This window comes from Emys orbicularis, chromosome 5 (genome assembly GCF_028017835.1).
Source record: "Emys orbicularis isolate rEmyOrb1 chromosome 5, rEmyOrb1.hap1, whole genome shotgun sequence".
Taxonomy (NCBI): Eukaryota; Metazoa; Chordata; order Testudines; family Emydidae; genus Emys; species Emys orbicularis.
In genome coordinates, this window is record NC_088687.1 from 21,026,501 (window position 1) to 21,053,498 (window position 26,998).

At 40.9% G+C, this 26,998-nt stretch overlaps 1 protein-coding gene across 1 annotated transcript in view; it reads right to left on the reverse strand.

Annotated features, from left to right (window-relative positions):
* PDLIM5 (PDZ and LIM domain 5) overlaps positions 1-26,998 on the reverse strand; it is a 201,529-nt gene that overhangs the window by 85,853 nt on the left and 88,678 nt on the right. The window contains exons 4-5 of the mRNA XM_065404810.1: positions 3,733-3,775; positions 2,004-2,446 (exon numbers count right to left, since the gene is read on the reverse strand). Of these exons, the coding sequence (XP_065260882.1) occupies positions 2,004-2,446; positions 3,733-3,775 (486 nt within the window). The remainder of the gene's footprint in view (positions 1-2,003; positions 2,447-3,732; positions 3,776-26,998) is intronic.

The following is a 26,998-nucleotide window of genomic DNA, read 5'->3' on the forward strand; positions in this document are numbered from 1 at the left end:
GTGTATTGGAAGGGGTTTCATTTCAGATGGTCCCATTACTTCAAACTTGCATCCTTCTGTTATTTCAACAATTACCCAATAATTCGGGTTAAGCAAGGAAGAACTTTACTTGTTAATTAGCATGGTGACTAAGCAAGCTGAGAGTACTGTTACCTAGACAGATGCAGATGTATATGCTTTTGTCATTTTCATTTTAAGGCTTTAAGATTTTTACAGTTGTGCTTAATCAAGTTGTAGTCCAAGTATTCTATACTGTCGCCCTTTATTATAATAAAATATACTTTCACAACCTCACTAAACCTTTTCCAAGTTTCCATACTAGAATTTTCTGCTAAGATTGGCAGGAAGACAGGAATTTCTTCACTAGTCAGTTGACATTTTCTTCACATAGAATTGTTTTTTCACTGAATTTATTATGATGCATTTATGCTGCTCAAGCAGCCATCCTATCTTGACTGCTGAAGTGCTAATTCTAGGCCTGCAGCACTACGTCCCTGCAAGAGAGTTGATGTTGATATCAGTCTGTGTTTTTTTTCAGTGCTAGTTACTGTAGCTGAAAGCCAGCTCCCTATATTATTCTTCCAAAAGCACCCTTCCTAGAAGTATATGGATGGTTCACCAGAGCACATTTAAGTCTCCTAGTATGGAATGAGTCTTCAGGACCGCCTGCTTTTTCCCTTTTTTAAAGCTGTGTGGAATAATGCCATCATCTGTTTGAAAGAGTCTTAAAATTGCCATGACAACAGTGTGGTATAAAATGCATAAGGCCTGCATTATATAAATGAACATGTGGAAGAAATTTGTTTTGAAATAAAAAAAGGAATATATATATAATTTGCTCAATTATTTGTTCTTAAAGTGGAATAATTGAAACCATAGTGCTGTACTTTAGTTCAGATACAGATGTTTCTCTCTTTGTATGTTACTGCTCATGTTCAGCACCAAATTCAAAATGTACCAGGAGAGATTTGCATCAGGACTACATTTTTGTTATTGCTCTTCTAATGACCTCTGAACAAAAGTGGAATAATACTTATACTAGCTAGCTTTAAAAGTCTCTGGTAATGATTCAAAACACTTCTTGAACTTCACAAATTAAGTTAAGGTTGCAAGAAAGCAAAATAAGTAAAATACATTAAAACAACTGTTGCTTCAAAATGTAGCTTTATGGCCTTGATTTAAAGATTTGCTAAGCATCAGCAATACCAAAAACTATCCCGTTAGTGTCTTTAAAATGTTAAATCTCAGAAGACATATTAGTGAGTGTTTTATCTTTCAAAACACACTAGAGTTTGCCTTTTTGACAATTCTGAATTGCTAAAAATATTCTAACACTTGAATTTTAGTGCTGGCTTTTTAGATTAGATGGACACACTTCTGCGTAAGTGAACTTTCCAGGAAAGTTGCATTAGAACCAATTTAAAACTAGATTCAGTTCAAATTTGATCTTCTCCCCATACCAACATTCTAATTTCCTGTACATAGCAAATATAACCAGTTCTATATTTTGCCTTCTTTCCCAACCTCTGGATGAAATGCTGTAACTTGCACTATGTGGCCAGCCACTGCCAAGGTTATTCTTCTTTAGCGTCCTATTCCTGGTTTTCCCCAATTCTAGATGGCCCTTCTTGACAAACTGCCTCGCATTTTTTGGGTGCCTGCTGCTTTCTTTACCATGCCGGGACTGAAAAATATACTACTGAGCTTGCTATAAAGTTCAAAACGCATCCAATGAATGATTGCAACTGCCTTTTCAACAAATCTCATATGGTTCAACTCTATAACAGAGATTATACTGCAGACACAAGATGCTTTTAGAAGATCCTCTAAGAAGCTCACTTTATACCTAAAACCAGACTATTCACATTTATCTTTTTCACAGAGATGTTCTGTGAAAAGAACCCAACTCTTCCAAGATGCGTTTTGTCCCCTTAAACACAGCCCAGTAAATTGTCTGGAAGAAAAGTCCCTCACAGCAAACAAAGTGCCCTGAAGCCACCTACCCATTTTGCTGTTTATTGTCAACCTGGCTCTCTTTGAATCCTCTTCTTTGTCCCTCTGCCACATCCTGGGCATTGTCGTTGGAATACGTGTTCAGGGTTGTATTGTATGTGTTGGGCTGCCATGGGATATTAACTGCAGTTTTAGCAGCATTCAGTGCAGGTGAACGCTGGTCAGTACTGGATTTGGCATTAACATGCAGTCCAGATGCAGTGAATGGGGGAGGCGTGACAGTGGCCAATGGTGGAGGGGAAGCACATGATGGAGCAGTCGCATGGGCTGGGGTGAAGGCAGATGACGGTGATGGAATGGAAGTGACTTTTGAGGAAGGTACAGCTCCAAATGGCCTTGGTGTCTTATTGTAGGCCATGTTCACTGTGGAAGTGACTTTGGGTGCAACAGCAGATGCAATAGGCACAGGCTTAACTACTTCTTTAGGTTCTCCCTATATAAAATAAAAACAAAAACACACAAAGCACACCAACCACATGCAAAATCCTGAATACACATTTTCATTGGAAAGAGAGAAGGTAATTCCCTTTGATTCAAACCAAGACAGATGATATGTTTTATAGTAGCAAAACTTCACCTATACTGTATTGGCAAGAAAATGTATACATGACACATGCATTTTTTGGGAGGGAAGGATCCTAACATACACAACAAACATAGAAACCCTAGATAGTAGCTTCTCTTATCTCATGCAAGATATCCATGCCTCAATAAGGTTTAAGGATTAAACGAAAGACTCACTCAGATGTAAAGGCCACCAGATTACTCATATGTGGCCTAAAAGTTTGCTTAATAAATCCGCTTAGGTTTTTTTAAAATTCAAATTCCATCTCAAATCAAATTCAATATACACACACACATACAGAACATTACATTTTATATCCTATGTAGCAATTTGCTGCTGTGTCAAAGGATATGGAGTACATGAAGTGGTATTTCAAGGGGCACAGCAGCAACTGGCAAACTGGCTGAAGAGGAACAAGCCAAACACTATTAAGGCTATTATTTACTTCCGGGGTTTGGTGATGTGTGTTTCAAAGAAGGAACAGAATTCCTCAAACGCTTTTAGGATCTGAGCGGTGCAGACTGTTATCATGCATCTGTCCTGTAAAGACTTCCTACCTGCCTCCATCTGGTTAAAATATTGGTAAAAGAATGTGAACCTAATGTTTTGCAAGGATTCTACAAAATGTAGAATATAGTCTTGCCAACAGTATTTTCCAACAGTGCGTGAACTCTGAAGGGCAATGTTCTCCACTACTGGAAAGCACTCTGATGAACTATTCTATACACTTTATCAAGCTAGGCTCCTTTCAAGAGTACAGAAAGGTTATAGCTTCTATTTGGAAGAAACTACAGTGGTTTCTCCCTTCAGGATGGGGCGATGCTGCTATAAAGGCTATCATTAAGTTAAGAAAAAATAGTTAGAAAATAGGTGTTTGGGGAAGAAAAAGCTGGAAGGTAATATTTATATACGGCTTTTGGTTAATCACTGTACTGATCCCAATTTTTTTTTTTTTTTTTTTTTTTTTTTTTTTTAAGACCAATATCACTAAGAAAAGCACAGTGATTTCGTGGTATACGAGATCTTTACCCTAAATATGTTGTGCTAAAAGAAAAGATTGACTACTAGTGTGTATCAAGAATCGAGTGAAGGAAGTGCAGAAACTAGTGTGACACATTACATCTCTGGGTAGAAATTTAAAAAAACAAACATACCTTTTGTACAGGAACAGGATCAGGTTTTGGTGCAGAGTGCGCTCTAAAATAGAAAAAAACATGCACAAATTTAAAAATGCATGTACTTCATTGCTAGGTTACTGAAAATATACTTTAACAGGTAAAGTACTATCTATCTCCTCCCCCATTTAATGTGGGTGAATTTTCACTAAGCTTAATTATTTTCTACAAAGAATAAGAGATTACTGGATTTGAACCCACAGTATTGCAGCTAACATATGACAAAAAATGAACAAACTGGATTCTCTTACGCCAAAACAACATTTAGGGCACACCAAAACAAAACAGCCAACCCTACATAAGAGGTGCAAGAAACTACACAAGTTTCAATTAAGTTTCCTTCAGATTGAGCACTAAATGGCAGCCATGACTATTGTATGGACAGAAACGTCACAGGCTGCTGCAGAAACAACATTACGTTACCTCAGTATACATCTAATAAAGGGCTCATGTCTGCACTTAATGCGTCTGATTTTTCAACAAGAACAAGTAACATACAGAAGTCATTTTGATCTCTGTTTAAGTTTTAGATTAAACTACAGTCTTTTCAATGGCCATGAGTCATAATCTCAACAGTTTGCTTATTGTTTTCCTTTCCTTTTATATGATATTACTTCATTTAACTCAACTGCACCAGTCAGACTCTGTTTTAACACAGCACCATCCTTAGAGCAGTGCTAAAACACAAAGCTTCTTTTCACTTAAAAAAAAAAAAAAAAAAAAAAAAGCAGTTCTGCTTTTGAAGGATTATAGCCAAATGAAGTTATTATTGGTACCTCATGTGTACTTTCAGGTCTTCCAAGATAAATTTAATATAACTCCAAGTCCTTTGCTGGTAGCAACAAAAATTCTTCCAAACGGATGCAAATGGCGGGGGAGGGAGAGATGGAAGGGGAGGGATGGTAATGGACATAATGAACAACATCCAAACTTTGTGATACTGAAGGCTGCACTGGCAACATGCAGGAATCTAAGGGCCTCACCTAAGGTGTCTGTGTCATAAAAAATATAAAATAAAATAAAAGTACATAACCATAATAAAATATTTGCATATATATGTACTGCAGCTTCCTCTAAAGATCACTTATTGTTTGAGTTCACCAAAATTACAAGATGTTGCTGAGCAAAATTAGCTTTTTTTTTTGTTTGTTTTTGTTTTTTGCAGTTGATATGAAAGAATGGCTAATCACCATATTTTAAGACATTGTTGGCTGTATCTGGTACTTGAGCTGAAAAATTGGCACTTCAAAAATTATCTAGGAAGCAGCAATTATACATCATCCCAAATCATACAACCCTGATTTTCCAAAAATATTTGGAATAGGCTTTCGAATAAGGGAGGCTGAACATTACTTCTGGAATTCCACTGACTGGTGAAGAGTTCCGTTAATTGGTGAGCAAACAACTGAGGTTGCAATTTAATTAAATATCTGTTAGGCTTTCCAGATCAGCACTGTATCAGCAGCAGGAAAGTGTGGAGAGCCAGAAATAGAGTTAAATAGATATTTCAGCTGAATTTATATAACTGATGCTTCCATTTAAGCCATTTGACTTCAGGACATATCACCTTCTAATAATAAAATTACTGTGTGCTAGTAAAGTCCTCAGGTAACAAGTGTGGCTTGTTACTAACTGGTACAAATGGAGATATGTGTATTATACATATATGTTGGCTAAAGAAATATGCACACACAGAGAGAGAGAGAGAGAGAGAGCGCGCGAGAGAGAACACACATTTTTTGCCCTTTGTCTTCAGCATTTGTTCATCACTGATGACACATTATGCACACTTCAATGATAATTCTGAACAGAGAGAGGTTTTTGTCCCTTTGGAGGAACAGGTCTGCTCTCCCAGTTTCCCACAGAATTTCCAGTCTATGAGACTACTGACCTCAAGACTTATAAAGCACTGGGGTGCATCATTAATCACTTCTAATTCAAGAGTTGTCAATTTACAGCAACAAAAGCAACAAGAGAACAAATGGCAACAAACGTGGAAAGATTTCTTTTTATTATGACCATAGCTAGCATGAAACATGTATGTCATTCCATAGTTCAATAACTCTTTTTTTGATAAGTGTTTGTTGAAAAATTGCTATAATCTAAGCTGCTCCAGCAGTCAAAAATGAACATTTTTCATTTTACAAGTTTGAGTTTTGTACCTAAAGATTCAGCCAAAATTTTACACTTTACTATCTCCTATTGTTAGACCTGGAAGTATCACCACAATCAAAGGGTGAGGAGTAATTCACAACACCACGCTGATCAATCTCCTTCCTAAATCTCTCCTGCCAAAGAATACCAGAGTGGATGTAGGTGTTTAGGAAAACGGGAAAGCGAAGAGACACGAACTCTCCCAACATTATAGTTACATTTGTATCATCCTTTCCTTGACATCCCTCTCCTAAAGTTTTCAGGAGATTATAACTGGTCAACTTTTAGACAGAGAAAAAAATTTAAATGACATTTCAGTTTCAGATACATTTATGCATACACTAGTCTGAAGTAGTACTTGCAAAGTGTTATTTCCTAATGATCTGCAAACCTATTTTGTCTTCAAAATGAACATGTTAAAACGCTATTTAAAAAAAAACAAAAAAACCCACAAAAACACACCACACAAGTGAATTCAGTTTCTGATCATTAAAAATGTTCACAATGTTCTTTTAGCCTGTGGAGTCAGACAGCACACCATTATTTAATTTTACCCTAAGTACATTTGAGACTAGGAAATAAATTTGTGTTTCATGTTTCAAAGCAGTTTTACTTAGGTTTGTTGACTTCAGACCACAACCAGCTAAATCTGTGATTTCTCCAAGATCACAAAGAAAATGCTCACCAAGCAAACTGAGCCACCAAGATTTGAATGAGAAAAATGTTATGATGGTTATGCAAGTCAGTAAAAAAAGAAAAATTCATAATTTAGGGTGAAGCGCAAAACGTTTCCAACACTTCGACCAAATGGAATGCTTCCTTAAGTACTTTAATAAGCACAAATGTTCTTAGTATTGTGACATATGCTAACGTATTAAAATAGTTTTAAAGCCGGTCTGCCTGCAGTATCATACGTGTCCCTTCTAGCTACACTTGATTTATTGCCTACTTTGCAACGTCGGGACTTAAATGCCAGTTTTACAGATAGCAATTCTAGTGAGTAAAGTGGGCTGAGGAGAACAAGACTTTCACAAAACATTAAATACTTTTCTTGCTGTTAACCATTAAAAAAAAAAAAAGTCACTTAATTAGGCTTGATGGTACTAATTTGAAAGGAAGGTCTCCTGGTCTCCTTTGGTGTAACTAAGGATGCCAGCTGATCAGAAGATGAACCAATCTAATTTCCACAACAGTAGTAAATTTATGCCAGCTCTTGTTCAGTATATTCAATATAAAGACCACAAAACCCATTCATAAAACAGTCTCCAAAATGTTTTTCTTGCAATAGTTTGTCACCATAACAACAATTATAAAATCAGAACACTTAGAGTGTTTTATTCCCCTTAAGTTTTGTTTCAGGAGATTTTCTGTACTTCCAGCATGACAGAAACCATATTCTACATGTTTTGAAATTTATACGTAAGCAATGGTCGAATGTACATACATCAACATTTAGGAACACTTCAGTTCATATTTCTGCTCATCATAGATACATTTGGTATTTATGGTAAACCAAGAGGAATCTAATAAAATTTAGATAGTGTAAAGGTACTATTATCAGGCCTATTACCGGTCTGGCAGAGAATTTGGGGGAATTTTCATTTAAATTTGCCACCACCAATTTGACCCTTATTCATCCTATGCTAACCTCAAGTTTTCCTCACTCAAGATATTCATTAGTATGAATCAGGAAAAAGTCAAGTTAGACATAGATTCCACTGATACACACCCCTATTTCCACTTACCATTTGGGAGATTAAAAATGCAACTACACAAGGTATAGCTAAAACCCTATATTATTCTTAACAATTCACACGTTTAAATTGTGGACCAAGAGTTTACAGACATAAGAGAAGTCAAAGTGATCCTGAAGTCCAGAATGAAACAATAAAATAATATTTTTAAAATAACTAGATACCACACTAGTAATACTATGAATGTACTGCTAGTAAAGCAATTGTTATCCCCCCTCCCCCCCAAAAAAGGGGAAAAAATCCTGTGCTAAAGGATATTTCTACCACAGCTTCTAACTACCTTGGTAGTCTCCCAGAATAAAGACATGTAGCCTTTGGCCCTAAGGTAAGGGAGCAGGATTATCCAAGATTAGGTCCAGTTATTCAGCCCTTGTGAGCCGCAACACCTATCTCTTCTTGAAGCAAGGTTTAACCTCAGTCTTTATAAACTCAGACAACCCATCTCTACCACATCAGATTTCTGTCATAATCTGACTTTGCTAGTTCAGAATCTAAGGGCTGGTCCACACTACCCGCCTAATTCGGCGGGTAGAGATCGATCTTCTGGGATCGATTTATCACGTCTCATCTGGATGCGATAGATCGATCCCAGAAGCGCTCCCCCGTCGACTGCGGAACTCCTGCTCGCTGAGAGGAGGAAGCGCTGTCGACGGGGGAGCCTGCCTGCGCCGCGTGGACCCGAAGTACTTTTAGTTCGATATAGGAAACGTAGACTTCAGCTACGCTATTCTCGTAGCTGAAGTTGCGTTTCCTATATCGATCCCCCGCCCCAGTGTGGACCAGCCCTAAAATAAGGAGAAAGTATTTGTTCTGCACCCTTGGTGAAGCCATATAGTCAATACACATTTTTAAGACACCTGGCGGAATTAAACAGCTCGGAGTCATGTTGTAATTCTGGGTCTGACTTGTGGTAATTATTAAGTAATGAAATGTTTCTAAAACTACAAGATTGCAAATCATCAACAAATTTGCCATTGCACTAACTATTCCTCCTGTATCTATTAAGTCACCTGCTTCTTCCAGTATAATATTTCTAGTTTATGCATTAGTCAGTAAGGATAGATAAACTGGCTCAGACAAAAGAACCACCTAACATTCAACCAAAATATTAAAAACAACGTTGTTAAATTCATTTTGTATTTGTGAACAATATCTCCTTCCAGCTATATTTGAAAATACCACATTGCAGTATTTCCCCAATTCCATTCAGAATTAGAAACAACAAAATGCAACAAGAAAGATGTTGCCATATGGTACTTCCAGTCCTACAAGAATTCTCTTTTGAGACTTCCAGCCTATTTTTGCAGACGCAAGAGATTTAAACAATTAACACAGGTTTTGGATAAGCATCTGAAATACTGCGTGTATACTAAAGAAAGACAATGAATCTTTGGAAACTGGCTCATCACTATTAATCAACCGATCTGTCAGTGCTGTTTATGTTTTGCAATGAAGTATCATACAAACTGTGAAATCAAGAATTTCTGCAAATGCAGTGTAAGTTAATTGAATTTTCATATCTGCTTTATGAAGAGTATGTAGAAGGAAAAGAAAAGGTGTTTAAAATCGTACACTCAAATGTTCACCAAAAGGGGAGAATGTCAAAGATTTGAGAAGACCCAAAGCTGAACCTGTATTTTCCAAATTTCCAGGAGGGCTGGGTGACTCAATGGAATAATAAGAGGATGTAGTGTCTCCGTAAGGCACCTGTTCAAATTTGGCCAGGTTTTTATGACAAGTCAGACCTTTCTGTCTCATTTCACTGGCCACAGTGAAGTGAGATAGTGATTTTAGCATAGTTCTTTGTGGAGAGACATCCACACCACAAAATTCAGTAGAGTTAGGACTGTCCCATCTCCATCAAGAAGTTTAGTTCTGCTTGTGATAGTGCAGTACGCCTTCAGGGGATAAATTACTTCAGTGTCCAGGTCTGGAAGCCTGCCTTTCATAAACAATACATTCAGTTTAAAAATAAGTTTCTCCTGTTGTTGTTTTTTTAAAACTATTTCAGTGCTAATTTGCACCCCATAATAAACCCACCATGCATACAGAAACTTCTCTATCAAAGTTGTTTTTTCTTTTTCAGAAGAAACTATACTCCATCTGTGTAAAATGTCCATTTAGACCAGACCAACAAGATGAACTTTGTTTTATAAACACACGGCAAGCTGTTCTCATATGATTAATATTTTTATGACATTTAATGCAATTGAAAACTTTCCACCTTCCAGCCCATTCCAGCTAAATCCATTAAGCTGTTCTTCCCTGTAGAGGATATCTGGTAAATACTATTCTTTAAATTCTCATTTTATTCATTCCCTTTCCATTTATTTCACTTATAAAAATGGATTAACACAATATTTAAAAGGTTCTGGCTATAGTTAACCATAGGGCTTTTCTAAATTACCCGCTGGATCGATGGGCATCGATCAATCCAGCAGGGGTCGATTTACCGCGTCTAGTCTAGACGTGATAAATTGACCGCCAAGCGCTCTCCTGTTGACTCCGGCACTCCACCAGGGCGAGAGGCGCAGGCGGAGGCGACAGGAGAGCATCCGCCGTCGACTTACCGCAGTGAAGACACTGTGGTAAGTAGATCTAAGTACATCGACTTCAGCTACATTATTCACATAGCTGAAGTTGCATAACTTGGATTGATCCCCCTCACCCCGCTAGTGTAGACCAGGCCTTAGTCAGGAAATGAATAATTAAGGCTGAAACTGTATTATTGCATGCTATTATCACTGTAGCATAGATAAACCACAATATGAAGGGCAATGAAGATTGAGCAATTTTATTATGTCTCTAACCTCAATAATTAGGCATAAGCCATTTGGTTAAGGATTAAATTGGATCTACAATATAGTTTACAGGTTTTACACAATATGAATCAGCCCTTAATAAATCATCCATTTATTCAATATGCCGAAGATTTATCCTTCTTGCTCAAAGGGCACAAAATGCATGCAGGGTTGGAATGAGAAGATGCTTAACTGTCCTGTACAGACGCCATCAAAACAGAGCCAGATCTTCAGCAGATCTAAACTTGCAAAGCTCCATTCAAAACTTGCAAAGCTCCATCCAGTCAAAGGAGCTACACCAGTTTACACCAGCTGAGGATCTGGTCCATAACACTGCATATGTTTAAGTCCAAAAGCCAGAGAGAGACTTCAGAGTTAGCATCACACTGAGCTCATTTAAACGCCTCTTCTTTCAGTCTATCTGCACATTCATGAGAAGGCCACTCTATAGGTTTACATTTGAAGGTTTTTTGTTGTTGTTGTTTTTAAAAGCAAAAGCTTGAACTCTGCTGAAATAGAGGCAAATACTCCACACCTCTCTGACAAAAAGTTTCCTACTTCCAGTTGCCATTTAACAGCCCCTGATTAAACAAGGTTCATACACACAAAATGTTAAAAATATTATTATTCAAAAACTTTTTACACTTCCTTTTAGGCAGGGCCAGCTCCAGGCACCAGCGCAGCAAGCAGGTGCTTGGGGCAACCAATGGAAAGGGGCAGCACGTCCAAGTCTTTGGCGGTGGGTCCCCGAAGAATGAAGCAGCGGCGGTAGAGCTGCCGTCGAAGTGCTGCCGATCGCCGCTTTTTTTTTCCCCCTCCCCTTGCCGCTTGGGGCGGCAAAAACGCTGGAGTCGGCCCTGCTTTTAGGCAAACATTTTAAACCTCTGGAAAGCCTACTTTTAAATTACAACAACGTGAAAATGGCAGAACTATTTAACTGGTGGACAAAACCAAAGGAATGTGCTTGCAGTCAGAATCTGTCAAGTTTAAGCCTGCTGAAAGATTTTAATGGCCAAATTATAAACGCTTAAAAAAAATGGAAATGCTGACATACTACTCCAAGTTGCTTGTGGGCCCTGTTCCAATAATGGCCTTTCCTACCACTACTTATAAAAGCCAAACCAGGCTGGAAAGCTCTCTGCATAATTCTAGCTTTTATTTCAATTCTGTTTTGCATGGTGGTGAGGATTACATTTACACTTCCTAAATGTAATCCTCTATAAAACATTTTTTTCTGTCTAAAAATAGTGAAATATTGCATCTCAAGATCAACCCATTTCCTGATCATCTAATAGCAATTCTTAGGCCTGGTCTACACTAGGAGGTTATGTCGAATTTAGCAGCGTTAAATCGAATTAACCCTGCACCCGTCCACACAACGAAGCTATTTAGTTCGACATAGAGGCCTCCTAAATTCGATTTCTGTACTCCTCCCCAACGAGGGGAGTAGCGCTAAATTCGACATGGCCATGTCGAATTAGGGTAGGTGTGAATGGAATTCGACGCTAATAGCTCCGAGAGCTATCCCACAGTGCACCACTCTGACACTCTGGACAGCAGTCCGAGCTCGGATGCTCTGACCAGCCACACAGGAAAAGCCCCGGGAAAATTTGAATTCCTTTTCCTGTCTGGGCAGTTTGAATCTCATTTCCTGTTTGGACATCGTGGCGAGCTCAGCAGCACTGGCAACGATGAAGAGCTCTCCAGCAGAGGTGACCATGCAATCGCAGAATAGAAAGAGGGCCCCAGCATGGACTGATCGGGAAGTCTTGGATCTGATCGCTGTGTGGGGCAATGAGTCCGTGCTTTCGGAGCTGCGATCGAAAAGGCGGAATGCAAAGATCTACGAGAAGATCTCAAAAGCCATGACGGAGAGAGGATACAGCCAGGATGCAACGCAGTGCCGCGTGAAAATCAAGGAGCTGAGACAAGGCTACCAGAAGACCAAAGAGGCAAACGGACGCTCCGGATCCCAGCCCCACACATCCCGTTTCTACGAGGCACTGCATTCCATTCTAGGTGCGGCCGCCACCACTACCCCACCACTGACCGTGGACTCTGACGATGGGATATTGTCGAGGGCCGCTTCCTCGGAGATGTTAGCGGACGGGGAAGATGAGGAAGGAGATGAGGAGGACGAGGCAGTGGACAGCGCTTACAACGCTGATTTCCCAGACAGCCAGGATCTCTTCATCACCCTCACAGAGATCCCCTACCAACCGTTCCCAGGCGTTAACCCGGACCCTGAATCAGTGGAAGGATCAGTCGGTAAGTGTTGTAAACATGTAAACATTTATTTTGAACAGAACAGGAACATTAACAATGGGTTTTTCATGATTGGTCTGCCCTAGGCGCTCTACTTTTCAGTCCTTGCCAGTGCAGCTACTGGAAAATAAGGTCTATATGTCCGGGGATAGAGCTGAAATCCTCATGGGACATCTCCACGAAGCTCTCCTGGAGGTAATTGGCAAGCCTTTGCAAGAGGTTCCTGGGGAGAGCGGCCTTATTGTGTCCTCCGTGGTAGGAAACTTTTCCGCGCCAGGCTACCATCAAGTACTCTGGTATCATTGCCTTGCAGAGCATGGCGGCATACGGCCCTGGTTTTTGCAGGCTTTCATGCAGCATGCGTTCTTTCTCTGTCTCAGAAATCCTCAGCAGAGTGAAGTCGCTCATGGTGACCTGCTTAGAATTAGGGGAATGTTACTATTGGGACTGCTTGCCTGTTCCTTTACAGAACTGTAACCGGCGGTTTACAGCCACGCGGTGGAGGCGGGAGAGGGGCAGCATACAGGGATCTTTCCCGGGGACCGCCGCGAGGGGGTGGGACAGGGGCTGAGTTCATGCTTGCCTGATTGCCGGCAGCAGGAACTGGTCAACGCTAGGGGCATTGCTTTGAACGGGAAAGGAGGGCACTGCTATAATTTAAGTTTTAACCAGCCAAAAGTCTACGGCTTACCATGTCAGCCTGCTACCCGAATTCCGCTGTCCTGCCCCGCTTGTCTGATCTCCACTGCAAGACCCCAGGCACTGAATGCGAAGGCCGAAAATTCGACCTTGTCCTGAGTGCGCATGTGATAGATGCTGTGCATGGTCTTGTTCACAGAGAAAGACTATGTTCATTGTTCACAAAAAATTATCTTTTTGAGGAATTCACTCCCTTTTTCCCATCCCACAGCTACGACTGTCTCCCGACCTACCCTGGCATCCCCCTCCCAGAGGCTGGCACAGATTAGGCGGAGAAAGAAAAGGACACGGGACTACATGTTCTCAGAACTTATGGGCTGCTCCCGAGCCGAGACGGCCCAGCAGACCCAGTGGAGGGAGAACATGTCGCAATACCATCGATCAAACATTGAACGGGAGGAGAGGTGGCGGCAGGAAGACCAGCAGGCGACTCAAACGCTGCTTGGACTAATGAGGGAGCAAACGGACACGCTCCGGCGCCTTGTGGATGTTCTGCAGGACCGGAGGCAGGAGGACAGAGCCCCGCTGCAGTCTCTGTCTAACCGCCCTCCCCCGCCACAAAGTCCCATAGCCCCCTCACCCAAAGTCCCAAGAAGGAGGGGTGGCAGGGGCCGTGTAAACTGTCACTCCACCCCTGCAGACTGCTCGAGTACTAGAAGGCTCTCATTCCCCAAAATTTGATAAGTCCTTTCATTCCTGCCTCACCCAAGCCCCCGTCCCAGTTTCATCCCCTAACTGTGTAGTTGCTAATAAAAAATACGTTTCTGTTAATTACTGTTTCCATCATGTTCTTTTAGAGGAGAGTGTGTTTGAAGGGTGGAAGGGGGTTGGTAATTGGAGAGCACAGTCACCTTTACCAGGGTACAGGCACGGGGGCAGGTTCAGCAGCAGGTCACACACACATTGCAGTCACTAGGCACCCTGGTCAGTCTGGGAGGTGGTTTTCATGTTCTGTGTGTAGGGGGGGCTATGTGACTTTGTGGCAGGGGAGGGCAGTTAGAGATCTTATGTAGCGGTTCTTTACCTTGGATCACAGAGCCACGCAGCAGGGGATCTGTAACCGTCCTCCCCCGCCACAAAGTCACATAGCCCCCACACACAGAGTCCCGAAAAGGAGGGGTGGCAGGCTCCGTTGAAACAACCAGTCCACCACTGCGGACCGCTCTAGGAGCAGGAGCCTGTCATTCCTCGAGTTTAGAAGCGTTCTTTCCATCACTACGCCCGCTCCCCACCATAGTCTGCATCCCAGTTTCAACACTACCGCGAAATCCGTAATCAAGAAAACGGTGTTCATTAACAAAGTTCCATTTATTTTATTTTTAAACGTGGGTTGGAAGGGGGGGACGGGGTGAACGGGGTATGTAGCTGGAGAGGATAGTTAACATTAACATTAACCGGGTAAAGAAACGGGGGCAGGTTCAGCTTCTCTTTAAACAAACTTAATAGTCACAGGTTACCCTGCTCACTGAGGAACCTAGCTTTCAAAGCCTCCCGGATGCACAGAGCGTCCCACTGGGCTCTTCTAATCGCACGGCTGTCTGGCTGGGCGTAATCAGCAGCCAGGCTATTTGCCTCAACCTCCCACCCCGCCATAAAGGTCTCCCCCTTGCTCTCACAGAGATTGTGGAGCACACAGCAAGCTGCAATAACAACGGGGATATTGGTTTCGCTGAGATCAGAGCGAGTCAGTAAGGTTCTCCATCTCCCCTTGAGACGTCCAAAAAGCACACTCCACCACCATTCTGCACTTGCTCAGCCGGTAGTTGAAGAGTTCTTTTTCAGTGTCCAGGGCTGTATAGGGCTTCATGAGCCAGGGCATTAGCGGGTAGGCTGGGTCCCCGAGGATCACTATAGGCATCTCCACATCCCCAACAGTTATTTTGTGGTCCGGGAAGTAAATACCTTCCTGCAGCCGTCTAAACAGACCAGAGTTCCTGAAAACACGAGCGTCATGAACCTTGCCCGGCCATCCAAAGTTGATGTTGGTAAAACGTCCCCCATGGTCCACCAGTGCTTGCAGCACCATTGAAAAGTAGCCCTTTCGGTTAATGTACTGGCTGGCCTGGTGGTCCGGTCCCAGGATAGGGATGTGAGTTCCATCTATAGCCCCACCGCAGTTTGGGAATCCCATCGCCGCGAAGCCATCTATGATGACCTGCACGTTTCCAAGGGTCACTACCTTTGACAGCAGTAGCTCAACGATTGCGTTGGCTACTTGCATCACAGCAACCCCCACGGTAGATTTGCCCACGCCAAAGTGGTTCGCGACTGACCGGTAGCTGTCCGGCGTTGCAAGCTTCCAGAGGGCTATGGCCACTCGCTTCTGGACAGTCAGGGCTGCTCGCATCCGGGTGTCCTTGCGCTTCAGGGCAGGGGACAGCAACTCTCAGAGTTCCAGGAAAGTTCCCTTCCGCATCCGAAAGTTCTGCAGCCACTGTGATTCATCCCAGACCTGCAGCACTATGCGGTCCCACCAGTCCGTGCTTGTTTCCCGGGCCCAGAATCGCCGTTCCACAACATCAACATGACCCATTGCCACCATGATGTTCACGGTGCGGGGTCCCGTGCTTTGTGACAGGTCTGTGCCCCTCTCAGACTTCATGTCCTCACCGCGCTGCTGTAGCCTCCTCGCCCGATTTCTCAGCATCTGCCTCTGGAAAAGGTGTACGATAAGGTGCGAGGTGTTGACAACGGCCATAACTGCAGCGATGGTCGCAGCGGGCTCCATGCTCGCAGTGCTGTGGCATCCGCGCTGTCACTGACCAGAAAAGTGCGCGAACTGATTGCCTGCTGGCGCTTTCAGGGAGGGAGGGCGGGAGTGATGGTTGGATGATGACAGTTACCCAAAAGCACCCTCGACACATTTTTTTCCCCAGCAGGCATTGGGGGCTCGACCCAGAATTCCAATGGGCAGCGGGGACTGCAGGAATTGTGGGATAGCTGCCCACAGCGCACCGCTTCCAATGTCGACGCTTGCCCCGTTAGTGTGGACTCACAAAGTCGAATTACTGTCCTTAGTGTGGATACACATGTTCGACTTTGTAATATCGATTCCACATATTCGATTTAAGTAAAATCGAACTACTCTCGTAGTGTAGACATACCCTTAGCATTATATATTATATCTCTGAGAAGCAACTGATGAGATCCTATAGGCAACTGCAATAAAAACTAGTATCTTAATGGCTTTGCCATTTTGACCTGTGCTTTGAATTTTCTACTCAGCTTTATTTTAGGACAGTGGTCAGTTGATAGCCAATTTACAGTGCTGTAGCTTCTAAAAAAAATGACAGGGTCAAAATGTTGAATGTGCACATGCCAAACTATGACTTCTGCTATGGGTTATCTGAACAAAAACAAAATCAGAAGTAATTTAAAGCAAAGAAAAATGAGAAATATTCCATATGTTTGTTATTGACCAAAAATCCCTTTATGTTATAGTAATAGGTAAAAAGTACTTTAATGATTTGTATAACAGCTGAAATTATATACCATATAAAAAGGAAAAACAAAACATGTGTTATGGTTTTGTTTTCTGTTTATAAAATAATCATAATAAATAATAATAATAATACCTGGCTCTTATAATACTTTTCATCAGTAGATCTCCAAGAGCTTTTACAAAGAAGGTCAGTGTCATTATCCTCATTTTATAGATGGGGAACCTGAGGCAAAGAGTGGGGACCTGACTTGCCCAAGGTGACTGAGCAAGCCAGGCAGGGGCAGAGCCAGGAATACATGTGTATTATCACATGGTCTGAGTTGTCTGCCATATAATAACGAAATATAACGTTTGTCTTACCTGCTGTTTTATATGCCTACTCTGGAAGTTATTCACTGCTTTAGTTATCTTGTAAAGACAAGCACTGAAGGCCTGTAACTGCACATTCCACTAGTTTCAGTGAAACAGATGTCTATGGATGTATACATTAACATTTTTAAGGTCAGGGAATTTATCAGGTATGGCACATCCAAATTTATGTGTTATACTAAATGTCTAAGAAGAAACCGTCAATTTCAAACCAGTTAATTATTTAAAAGAGTATAAAGCAGTTTCAGGTACTACACCTACCATTGAGTCATCTTGCTTATTTTTGAGGTTTTACAATCATGTTTTCCGATTAAAAAAAAAAAAAAAAAGTGTGTCTTGTTCTTGTTGCTCCGCAAAAGACCGACACAAATAGGGGAACTGACCTACTATACAAAGGTACAAGTGAAATCAACTATACACAAAGTGCTGCTCTAACGTGAAAAATAAAATTAAGAAAATAATATTTTTCTAGTCTCTCAGCTGCAGTAATCTTAGGTGTTAATTGTAACAAGAGAAAGTAACTTGTTCAGTCAAAAGTGTGATTTTTACATTAGTCTCTCTCAGCTTAATTTTTTCCTTTCTCCAGAAGAATTCCTCTCAGCATGTGTGTGTGGTACAGTGTACTGGAAAAACACATTTCTTGGCTGGATAAAGTGCGCACAAAACTTAGTACCTTTGAACAATTACTTGCTTGTACTTAGCATATATTTTGTTGACGAGTCACAGTTTTAGAATTCATTAGCTATAAGTTTTCATTAGGTTAATTATTTCTAACATTTAACTTCAGTGTCTGACAATCTGAATATGTTATATATCATCTTCATATTCTCACACTGTGCGATTCCTTAGGACATGAGACAATTACTTCAGTAAAGCACTATGCCAGGTACAAGTTAGCTGGTGCTTCAGTATTCAGTCAAACCAAACCTTGCTCTCTTTTTATATTGAAGGTAGGCCCGGGTCTTCCCCATCATGTGTTAAAGCTCACATTGTAAAGGAGGAAGCTGCGGCTGCCTTCTACTTTGGTATTCCCCCATGCAAAGACTAATGAGCTGTTTTCACGTCCTCTCGAGCCAGCTACTGCTCACAATCCCATTCCTGTGTTCTTGTGGCAATCCTACTGAACACATTTTTAAAGACTAAGTGCAGCTAGACAATAATGTCATCTTATTATATGTTATTTAAAACAATGTTAAATGATCAAAGTAAAAACTATTATGTATGTAGTAGAATGCTGAGATCTCCACAATTTATTTGCTCAAGGGGATAACATTTAAAGCTCTATCTGCTAAGGCTGAAGGTTCAGAAGTTGTTGGGATTCCCTCCAAGACCTTTTCCACTTGGCTTATCCAGGACACCTTGTCCAGTTCTGGGAGAACACTTTATCCAGTTCTCTGGGATCCAAAAAATTCAGTTTGACTCCAGATTTCATCACTCGGGTTCCTTTATTTGGCATACAGCAAAGCTACAGTGAGTTGATCAGACTCAAGTGGAGGGGGTGGGTACAGAGCGTACCACACGTCGACAGTTACACAGCAAACCTCTTCCTTTTTATACATTTACACATTAGATTACTTTTACTACACTCTGCATCACGTTTTGTGACTGGCTTGGTTACTTTGCAGGAACAAATGACTGTGCAGCATGCCCTGTCCATGCATTGTCCATTCCTATCTTACCTTGTCCATGGTTAGTAAATGGTTCCCTGGGTGTTCTCCCTCTTATCTTAGCTGGCTCAAACATTGTGTCTTAGCCTACGGACCTATTTACTTCTCCTATGGTACACCCACATCTTGAATACTGTGTGCCCAGTCTCAAAAAAAAAGAGATATATTGGAATTGGAAAAGGTTCAGAAAAGGGCACCAAGAATGATTAGGAATATGGAATGGCTTCCATATGAGGAGAGATTAATAAGACCGTGATTTTCAGCTTGGAAAAGAGACGACTAAGAGGGGATATGATAGAGGTCTATAAAATCACAACTCGGGTGGAGAAAGTAAATAAGTGTTATTTACTCCTTCTCATAACACAAGAACTAGGAGTCACCAAATGAAATTAATAGGCAGCAGGTTTAAAACAAAAGGAAGTATTTTTTCACACAATGCACAGTCAACCTGTGGAACTCCTTGCCAGAGGAGGTTGTGAAGGCCAAGACTGTAACAGGGTTCAAAAAAGAACTCGATAAATTCATGGAGGATAGGTCCATCAATGGCTATTAGCCAGGATGGGCAGGGATGGTGTCCCTAGCCTCTGTTTGCCAGAAACTGGGAATGGGCGACAGAGGATGGATCACTTGATTACCTGTTCTGTTCATTCTCTCTCGGGCACTTGCCATTGGCCACTGTCAGAAGACAGGATACTGGGCTAGATGCACCTTTGGTCTGACCCAGTATTGCTGCTCTCATCTTCTTATTTAGCACAAACTTTCTGTTTTCAGCCTAATGATCCATTTACCTCCCTTATTCTATCCTCCAAGAAACGAGGCCTCCCTTCATGTGTTAATTACTCATGTCAGGGCAAGCCTCAGCTACAGAAGTCTCCAGATTACATGCATAACACCCTATTTTGCATATTCTGCAGGTACATGAGAGACAACAAATGTCCTAGTTACTACAACTTTACCCTGACCAGCCTGCAGCATGGAAGGGTTTTGAAGAAAACAACGATTTCTACACTCCTGACACCAGCTGCTTCTTTCCCTAGCCTGGGTGAAGCGGAAGGCTGTGGTTAAGGAGCCTTGACCACAATGCTAGGCTGCCGCTTGCCCTGGCCTGAAAGAAGTGGGCATTGATGCGGCTCACAGATTGCTCTCTCAGGCCCCCATGGCCAGGGCAGATATGACAAGATCCTTACCCAGAGCCACTGCATAGGCTGTTTGGTGGAAGGGACTATGGTTTAGGCTCTCTCTCTAGGTTAGTCCTCCCAGCCAGAGTCCCAGAGAGCTACACATAGAACAGCTCAGACCATATCAGAGGAAGCCTAGCACGTCTCCTCAACCTCTTCTGATCAAGTGAGCTGAAGCTGCTAGGCAGGATAGGTTCAAAAGAACCCATCGGGTCTATGGGTGTCACCATTACATCACTCACGAATGATGAAGCCTAGTCATTGATGTATTATATTCAGCAATTATAGTGATTTCAATCAATTCCTGAACAAAATACCTCTTATTGATTTATGCCTGTTTCTTTAGTTCACTCTAAATCATCACCAATTCCTCAAATTACCTTTGTTAAATATCAGCATCCACATAATGATTACGGGCAAATAGCAAGAAGGTATCAAAAAACAAAGCCCTTCCCAGGATTATATAGGAGTAATCTCTCTAAGGACCCGTGCTCTGGGTGTCCCTAAACCTGGGAATGGACAACAGGTTATGGATCACTTGAGAAACTGCCTTGTTCTATTCATTTCCTCTGAAACATCTGGCACCGGCCAGTGTCAGAAGACAGGATACCGGGCTAAATGAACCATTGGTCTGAGCCAATATGGCCATTCTTATGTTCTTACAAATATTTTCTCTCCAAAGGCATTTATTAAACACTAATTTCAACAAATGCTATTTTTAAAAGAAAAGAAAACAAATCTAAAGAAAGTCATAAGTCTAGTTATCCCTGGATCAAGCATTTCCTCAAGAACCTGTAAAAATGCTGACATCCATGTCCCATCAACCCTAGGCTATAATTCACAGGATTGGATATTGCAATCTATGGCCTTGGCTACACTCGGGAATTCACAGCGCTGCCGCGGCAGCGCTGTGAAGCGCGAGTGTAGTCGCGCCGCCAGCACTGCGAGAGAGCTCTCGCAGCACTGTATGTATTCCACCTCTCCGAGGGGAGTAGCTTGCAGCGCTGCGAGTGAGCGTGCAGCGCTGCAGGCTCTGATCACACTAGTGCTTTACAGCGCTGCACTTGCTGCGCTCGGGGGGGGGGACGTTTTCACACAGCGCTGTACAGCGCCAGTGTAGCCAAGGTCTAAACTATTTTTACTATTTTTTCCAGTGGCTGCACGATATGGGTGACTAATGTTCAAGTTACTTCATTTGTCTAAAACAGAGCCCAAATAAGTCCAAGAGAAGAGTCACATTTACAAGTACTTCAACTGGAAATCATCAAGATAAATCGAAAAAAAGCTTTTTTCCCCCCAGTCACCATATCCTTACTTGGGAATGCTTGCTAGCCTGCATATTTGAGAACATGAGGTTTTACATTAAGTTCTTTTTCATAAATCAAGTAGTTTTGCAATTTTTACAGCCCTAACATTTTACATAGGCTGTTTTGAGTAAAGCCCTGCAACCCAACCTGAACTCCCCACAGTGTTGGGTTCTGGTCAGGTTGGAAAACAACTGAACACTCTCAGCATCAGGTCAGGTCAGCTCAGCTCTCCTCCTGCCCATGGGGTTGGACTGGTGGAGGCTGCATGCCTCACTCCCGCCAGCCACCACCGCCTCACTGCTGTGTGCGTACTGTGTGTGGAGTGAGCGTGTCGAGGAGTTGCAGCACCTCTGATTCGGCAGCGCACACACAGTAAAAAGCGGGCGGCAGGCAGGAGCTGAGCATGCAGCCACAGCAGTGGAGATGCTGACACAGGTCAGGAAAGAAGAGTCAGGTTAGGTGGGAAAACAACTCAAATCTCTTGGGCTTGGGTCCAGTTCTGGCTTAAAAATTAGGCCCAAGCAGCCCTCTAGTTTTGAGGCGAAAATAAATGTTCTGTGTATAAAGCACCTCAGCGCAACCCCTCTTTCACCAAACAAGTTTCATAGACAATGGTTAATCAAATGGAATTAATTCTCAACTTCCAAGACATCAGGCAGCTCTCACTGAAAATGTGAGCAAGTTCTTCAGTCCAGTATGATTTCAGCCAAGAGCAGCAGCATTGCAGTAGCTAGCACCAAAAACTATCAGACACTTTTTGACTATCTGAGCCTTATTTATGTCAATGCAGTGAAACGCCAAAAAGTTCTAGCAGTAAGATGTTACATAACAGAAACTGATCAGCAGCACATTAAATTAAGGAGTGAGTTTATAAGAACCTCACCCAGACCAGCATAAGAAGGTTAGGCAAGAAATAGCTGCATTTTTTATTCCAATAAATTAATGATTCTTCCAGTCTGAAAAGGAAGCAAGTTTAGTGAAAAATTTTAGTCACTGTACCAAAGGAAACTAGCAGATAACAAACATGAATAAATCATGCTAAAATATAGGATAAGTAAAGATTTTTTCCTTATAACTCCGTTTCTGCAGATAAATTTCTAGATGACCTGCTGTATAAAAGAAGTGAAGGACAATATTGGTATAAACAAGATGCTGCTTTATTTCCCACAAAATGTCTAAGTGTAAATAAGGGTAAACATTTTATAGTTTATAGAGTTATCACTGTATCCTTCCTCTCATGATATGCACAGAAAAATGTGCTTTTAATTCTTCCCAGCTAAGTGTACAATAATACATTTGTTAAATTTAATCTATCAATTTTCCCCACCCCCAATCATCCAATATCATCCCCCATCAGTAAAACAGAAGGGCCTTAAACCCTTCCTTCAAAAGTAAACAACTTAGAAGTGAATCCTCCAGCTGAGGGCCCTACACTAAGGTACCCTATCTCCAGCGCAGTTTGTTGCTATGACAAGCAGTTGCCCCAGTCCTCATCTGACCTCAACTGTATCAGTTTCATCTAGGGAGAGAGGTGGTCTCATTTACTAGGACCCAAATCATGGTCCCTTCTATTTCTGTCCACCCATAATCCTTATATCAAAACATATGCTACCAAAGCCAACTTCACTGGTGGGAGTGGAGAAAAGATCTTAAAAACTGTAGTGTGTCTATTACAGAATTTAAATAGCATTACTACCTAAAGATACATTAGCTTTAGCATTGCACTTCCTTGATTTTATTGGCCTTTATAATTGCAGTGTATTTTTTTATATATATAAGGTGGTAAGATCAGTTGTATTGCAGATCAGACATATGTAAGACAAAGTTATTTCGGTCTTAGTATACTGGCCTACTATAGTTCCAGGCGTATGAATAATTCTACTTGAGAATACCCTGCAGTAATACCAAGTCTCTATTGTTTATTGTTGTGAATGGCCTCCCTTAAGCCACAAGTCTAAGCGCAAGTGATGTGAAAGTCAGAGTGCTTGCCAGAGAAGTCTCCAGTGAGGACATTTTTTTGTTTATAGCAAATACTAAGCAAGAAAGAAGAATGCAAAGAAATAACCATCTCTAATGTTAAATTGAAGCCAGCAGTGACCCCTCCACAAGAACAAATAAATTCCTGTCGACAATAAACCAATCGGGGAAGCATTTATAATGGAAAATTCTAACAATGCTTGAATTACAGGAGTATAAAGTGTGCTACTCTAATTAAGCCATCATTTGCAATGGTGAAAGGGGAAAAAAGTTAATCCCATTCAAACTAAGCCATTCATCTAACTTAAACTAGTTTAGGTAAAGAGTTTCCCCTTCCCACATTTACATAATAGAAAATGAATGAGTTTTTTCTTTTTTCTGCTTGAAATGCTCTGGGAGTAACATTCATGACAAAGCAGCATATGAAGCAATTAACTGCTTTTGTGGGTGACTAATCACTGAAGCAAAACAGACATTTGAAAACCACAAGACCTGTTGGGAGTTCTTCACAACACCATGAACATTATTCATATTGTACAGCAAGACAAAAAGATTAATCAACCTCTAAAACAAAGGTTTTTATTGCCGTGTGGGGGTTTGTGGTTCCGTGCCACTGCCCTGACTTTCCACTGACAGCATTTTGGAAGTTGTGATTGCTCAAAGATCAGATGAAGTCACAAAAATCTTTTTGCGAGAATCAGTTGTGCTGGGTAGGATTTTGTGAAAGACAAGCTGGTGAGCTTTTGAAAGAAGGAAATGTTTTTCCTAGACTGTGATTGGCTCAAAATCGCAAACAATGACAAAAATATGAAAAAAGACGCCCTATTAGCTTGGGTCTTTTATTCAAGCTTTCATTTACCAATGCACTATAATTAATTTCAACTTCTTCTGCTATGGAATTCGCAGTATCACCCACCACAGTCAGGCAGTTACAGCCTGAGTAAGACACTATACTGAACTGCTGATTTCTGACTGGTGAGGAATGATCTTGCATGAGATCAGACAACTTTGAATAGGAGAGTTAACCATTTTAATGTGCTCATTTTTCCTGTATATCCAGATGGCACTGACACTTTTGAACAGCTTGTCTAACTGCTTGGTTCATAGCCTTGTCCTCTTATTTTTATTCTTCACCTCCCTAATCCACAGAAGTTAAATAAGTATTATCTGAAATTTAGAGTCAGAACTAGTGTTTATGTTACCTTTACTTTAGATACAAGTTATTTTGATGAATATTTCTTCTAGTTAATGTGAACTATTTGCAGCAGTTGGAAGACAGAGCCCATTTTAAGCCACATAAACTCCTTGTAATCCATTTAGAGACAACTGTTCTTTGACAGTAGGTCACCTATTCTATTATAATTAAAGAATACTACAAGTTAGCAACATGAAACCTGCATGTTTCAAAGTATAGCAACAGGTGCGGGGAATGTTCTTTAATTGAGAACTAAAAAGTATAAATAGACAAAATGACATCACTTAAAGCACCTAAACAGTGAGACAATGATGAATGGTAATTATAAAAGAAAAATGATATAAATTATACAAAAGACTGACACAGTGTAGGTTTTAGTGCAAGTCTATCATACAAATTAGAGTTGAATAGACTCAATCCCAGGCTTTGGGCTGATGTACGCAGTGCATAATGAAGGAAATGCTATGAAGATCCCCCTATATTCTTAATATTGGGAATGCAGAAATGCAGAACCAAGGCAAACCACTTTTGGAAAGAAGCATTGAAAAAAATAACGTAGAGATCTTTGTAATGCACAATCACATTAAAGAACAGATACATAATTTCTGGAAAAGGTGTCAAATTTTCAACTTCCAATCTATTTATCTACAGTTCACGTGACAAGTAAGACCAAATGGTATTTGGAATAGGACAGTACTATCTTAAAACTGAAGAATTTCCATTTATCTAGGCTTGTCCAAGCACAGGAAACACTAGCAAGTCATGCAAGACTGCCACAGGATTGCCCAATCCCACAGCTAGTTCTGTTTTTGGGAAGTAAACCAACAGGCTTAAAAACATTTTTATAAGAAATATTTTAGACCTGGATAAATTAGATTATTCTTCAGGTTTAATATTCCACTTGGAAATTGATAAAGGTATTGTATTTAGTACACATATGACTAGCATTAGAGAACAAAGACAACTAACAAAGTTGACTTGTTTAATATTCACAGCCATTTTCTATACATTGATGCTTCCCCGGTAACACTTTTTATAGAATGAATAAAAATATAGTGTTTACCATATCTCCAAGCGCGCCAAACACTACACAACTAAATCTCATGCAGTTTTTAACCAAATTTAAATTTTTCTAGTCACATGGGGAAAATCAGATTTGTACTTCCACCTTCTTGAGTATGATATGGAGCACATTGGAGGACTTTAATGTATATTGGACACCCAGTGTGAAAGCCCTCACACAAGACAGTGAAAGAAAACAGCAGCAGAGGTGGCTAAGAGCTGGCTGACTCAACGCTTGTCTTATACTTTGGGAACTATTCTTATGCAATAAATTCAAATGTCTAGGAGAACTTCAGCATATAAAAGATTCCCAGGGGATAATAAAACGGTGACATTACCAAACAAAGCTACCAATTGCCCTCGGGTTAAAACAGGTCCTGCAATTTAGCAATCTAGCCTTCACCCTGTCAGCTTCAAGAAATACAGCTCTACCCCCATATAACACTGTCCTCGGAAGCTAAAAAATCTTTCCACGTTATAGGTGAAACCGCATTATATTGAACTTGCTTTGATCCACCGACATGCCTCCCCCCCCCAGAGCACTGCTTTACTGTGTTATATCCGAATTCGTGTTATATCGGGTAGCGTTATATCGTGGTAGAGGTGTATATAAACAGATCACACCTCAGGTGCTCCGATTATCCTTCATGGGTTTCTACTGCTCCACAGCTTTAAGCACCGATGCCTAGAGCAAGGAACGGCAGATTGGAACACCTGGATTCTAGTCTCCAATCTGTTACTGACTTGTTATGAGACACTAAGCAGGTCACAGTTTCTTTACTTAAGATTCCCAATTTGTAGAATGGGGATAATACCTTTGTTTAAAGATTTGAAACTGTCAGAAGAAAGTTGTTATAGTATTAGTATTTATTATTCTATTTATAAATGCAAAAAAATTAGTATTAATGCAATGTTGTAGTTGAAAAAAAAAAAAAAAAAAAACACTCAGGAAGTTCCAGAACTTAAGCTCTCTTTTAATATTGACTTATGTACATTTTACTCACACTAAACAACAAATATAAAAGGTTTACATTTAACAAAAGAACAGATATACATGATCTGGAACACAATTTTGTAAGGCTTTAACCAGCAAAATCCTGAGTGTTCTCAACTTCAAATGTAGTCATTAGGAGTTGAGGGTTTTCTATGACTCACAGGAGGTACTCAACACCTTGAAATTCCAGCCCATACAGTTCACCACCACACCACAGATAAATGCATCACTTCTGAAGTGGATGAAACTTGGCAGCTGTTTCAACATGCACAGTAATATTATACAAAAGTTTAGGACAGGAAAAGAAGAATACCATGCAAGTGAAAATATGAAAAAAGCAATACTAGGTCTACCTTGATTCTACCACACACTGGAAATGTG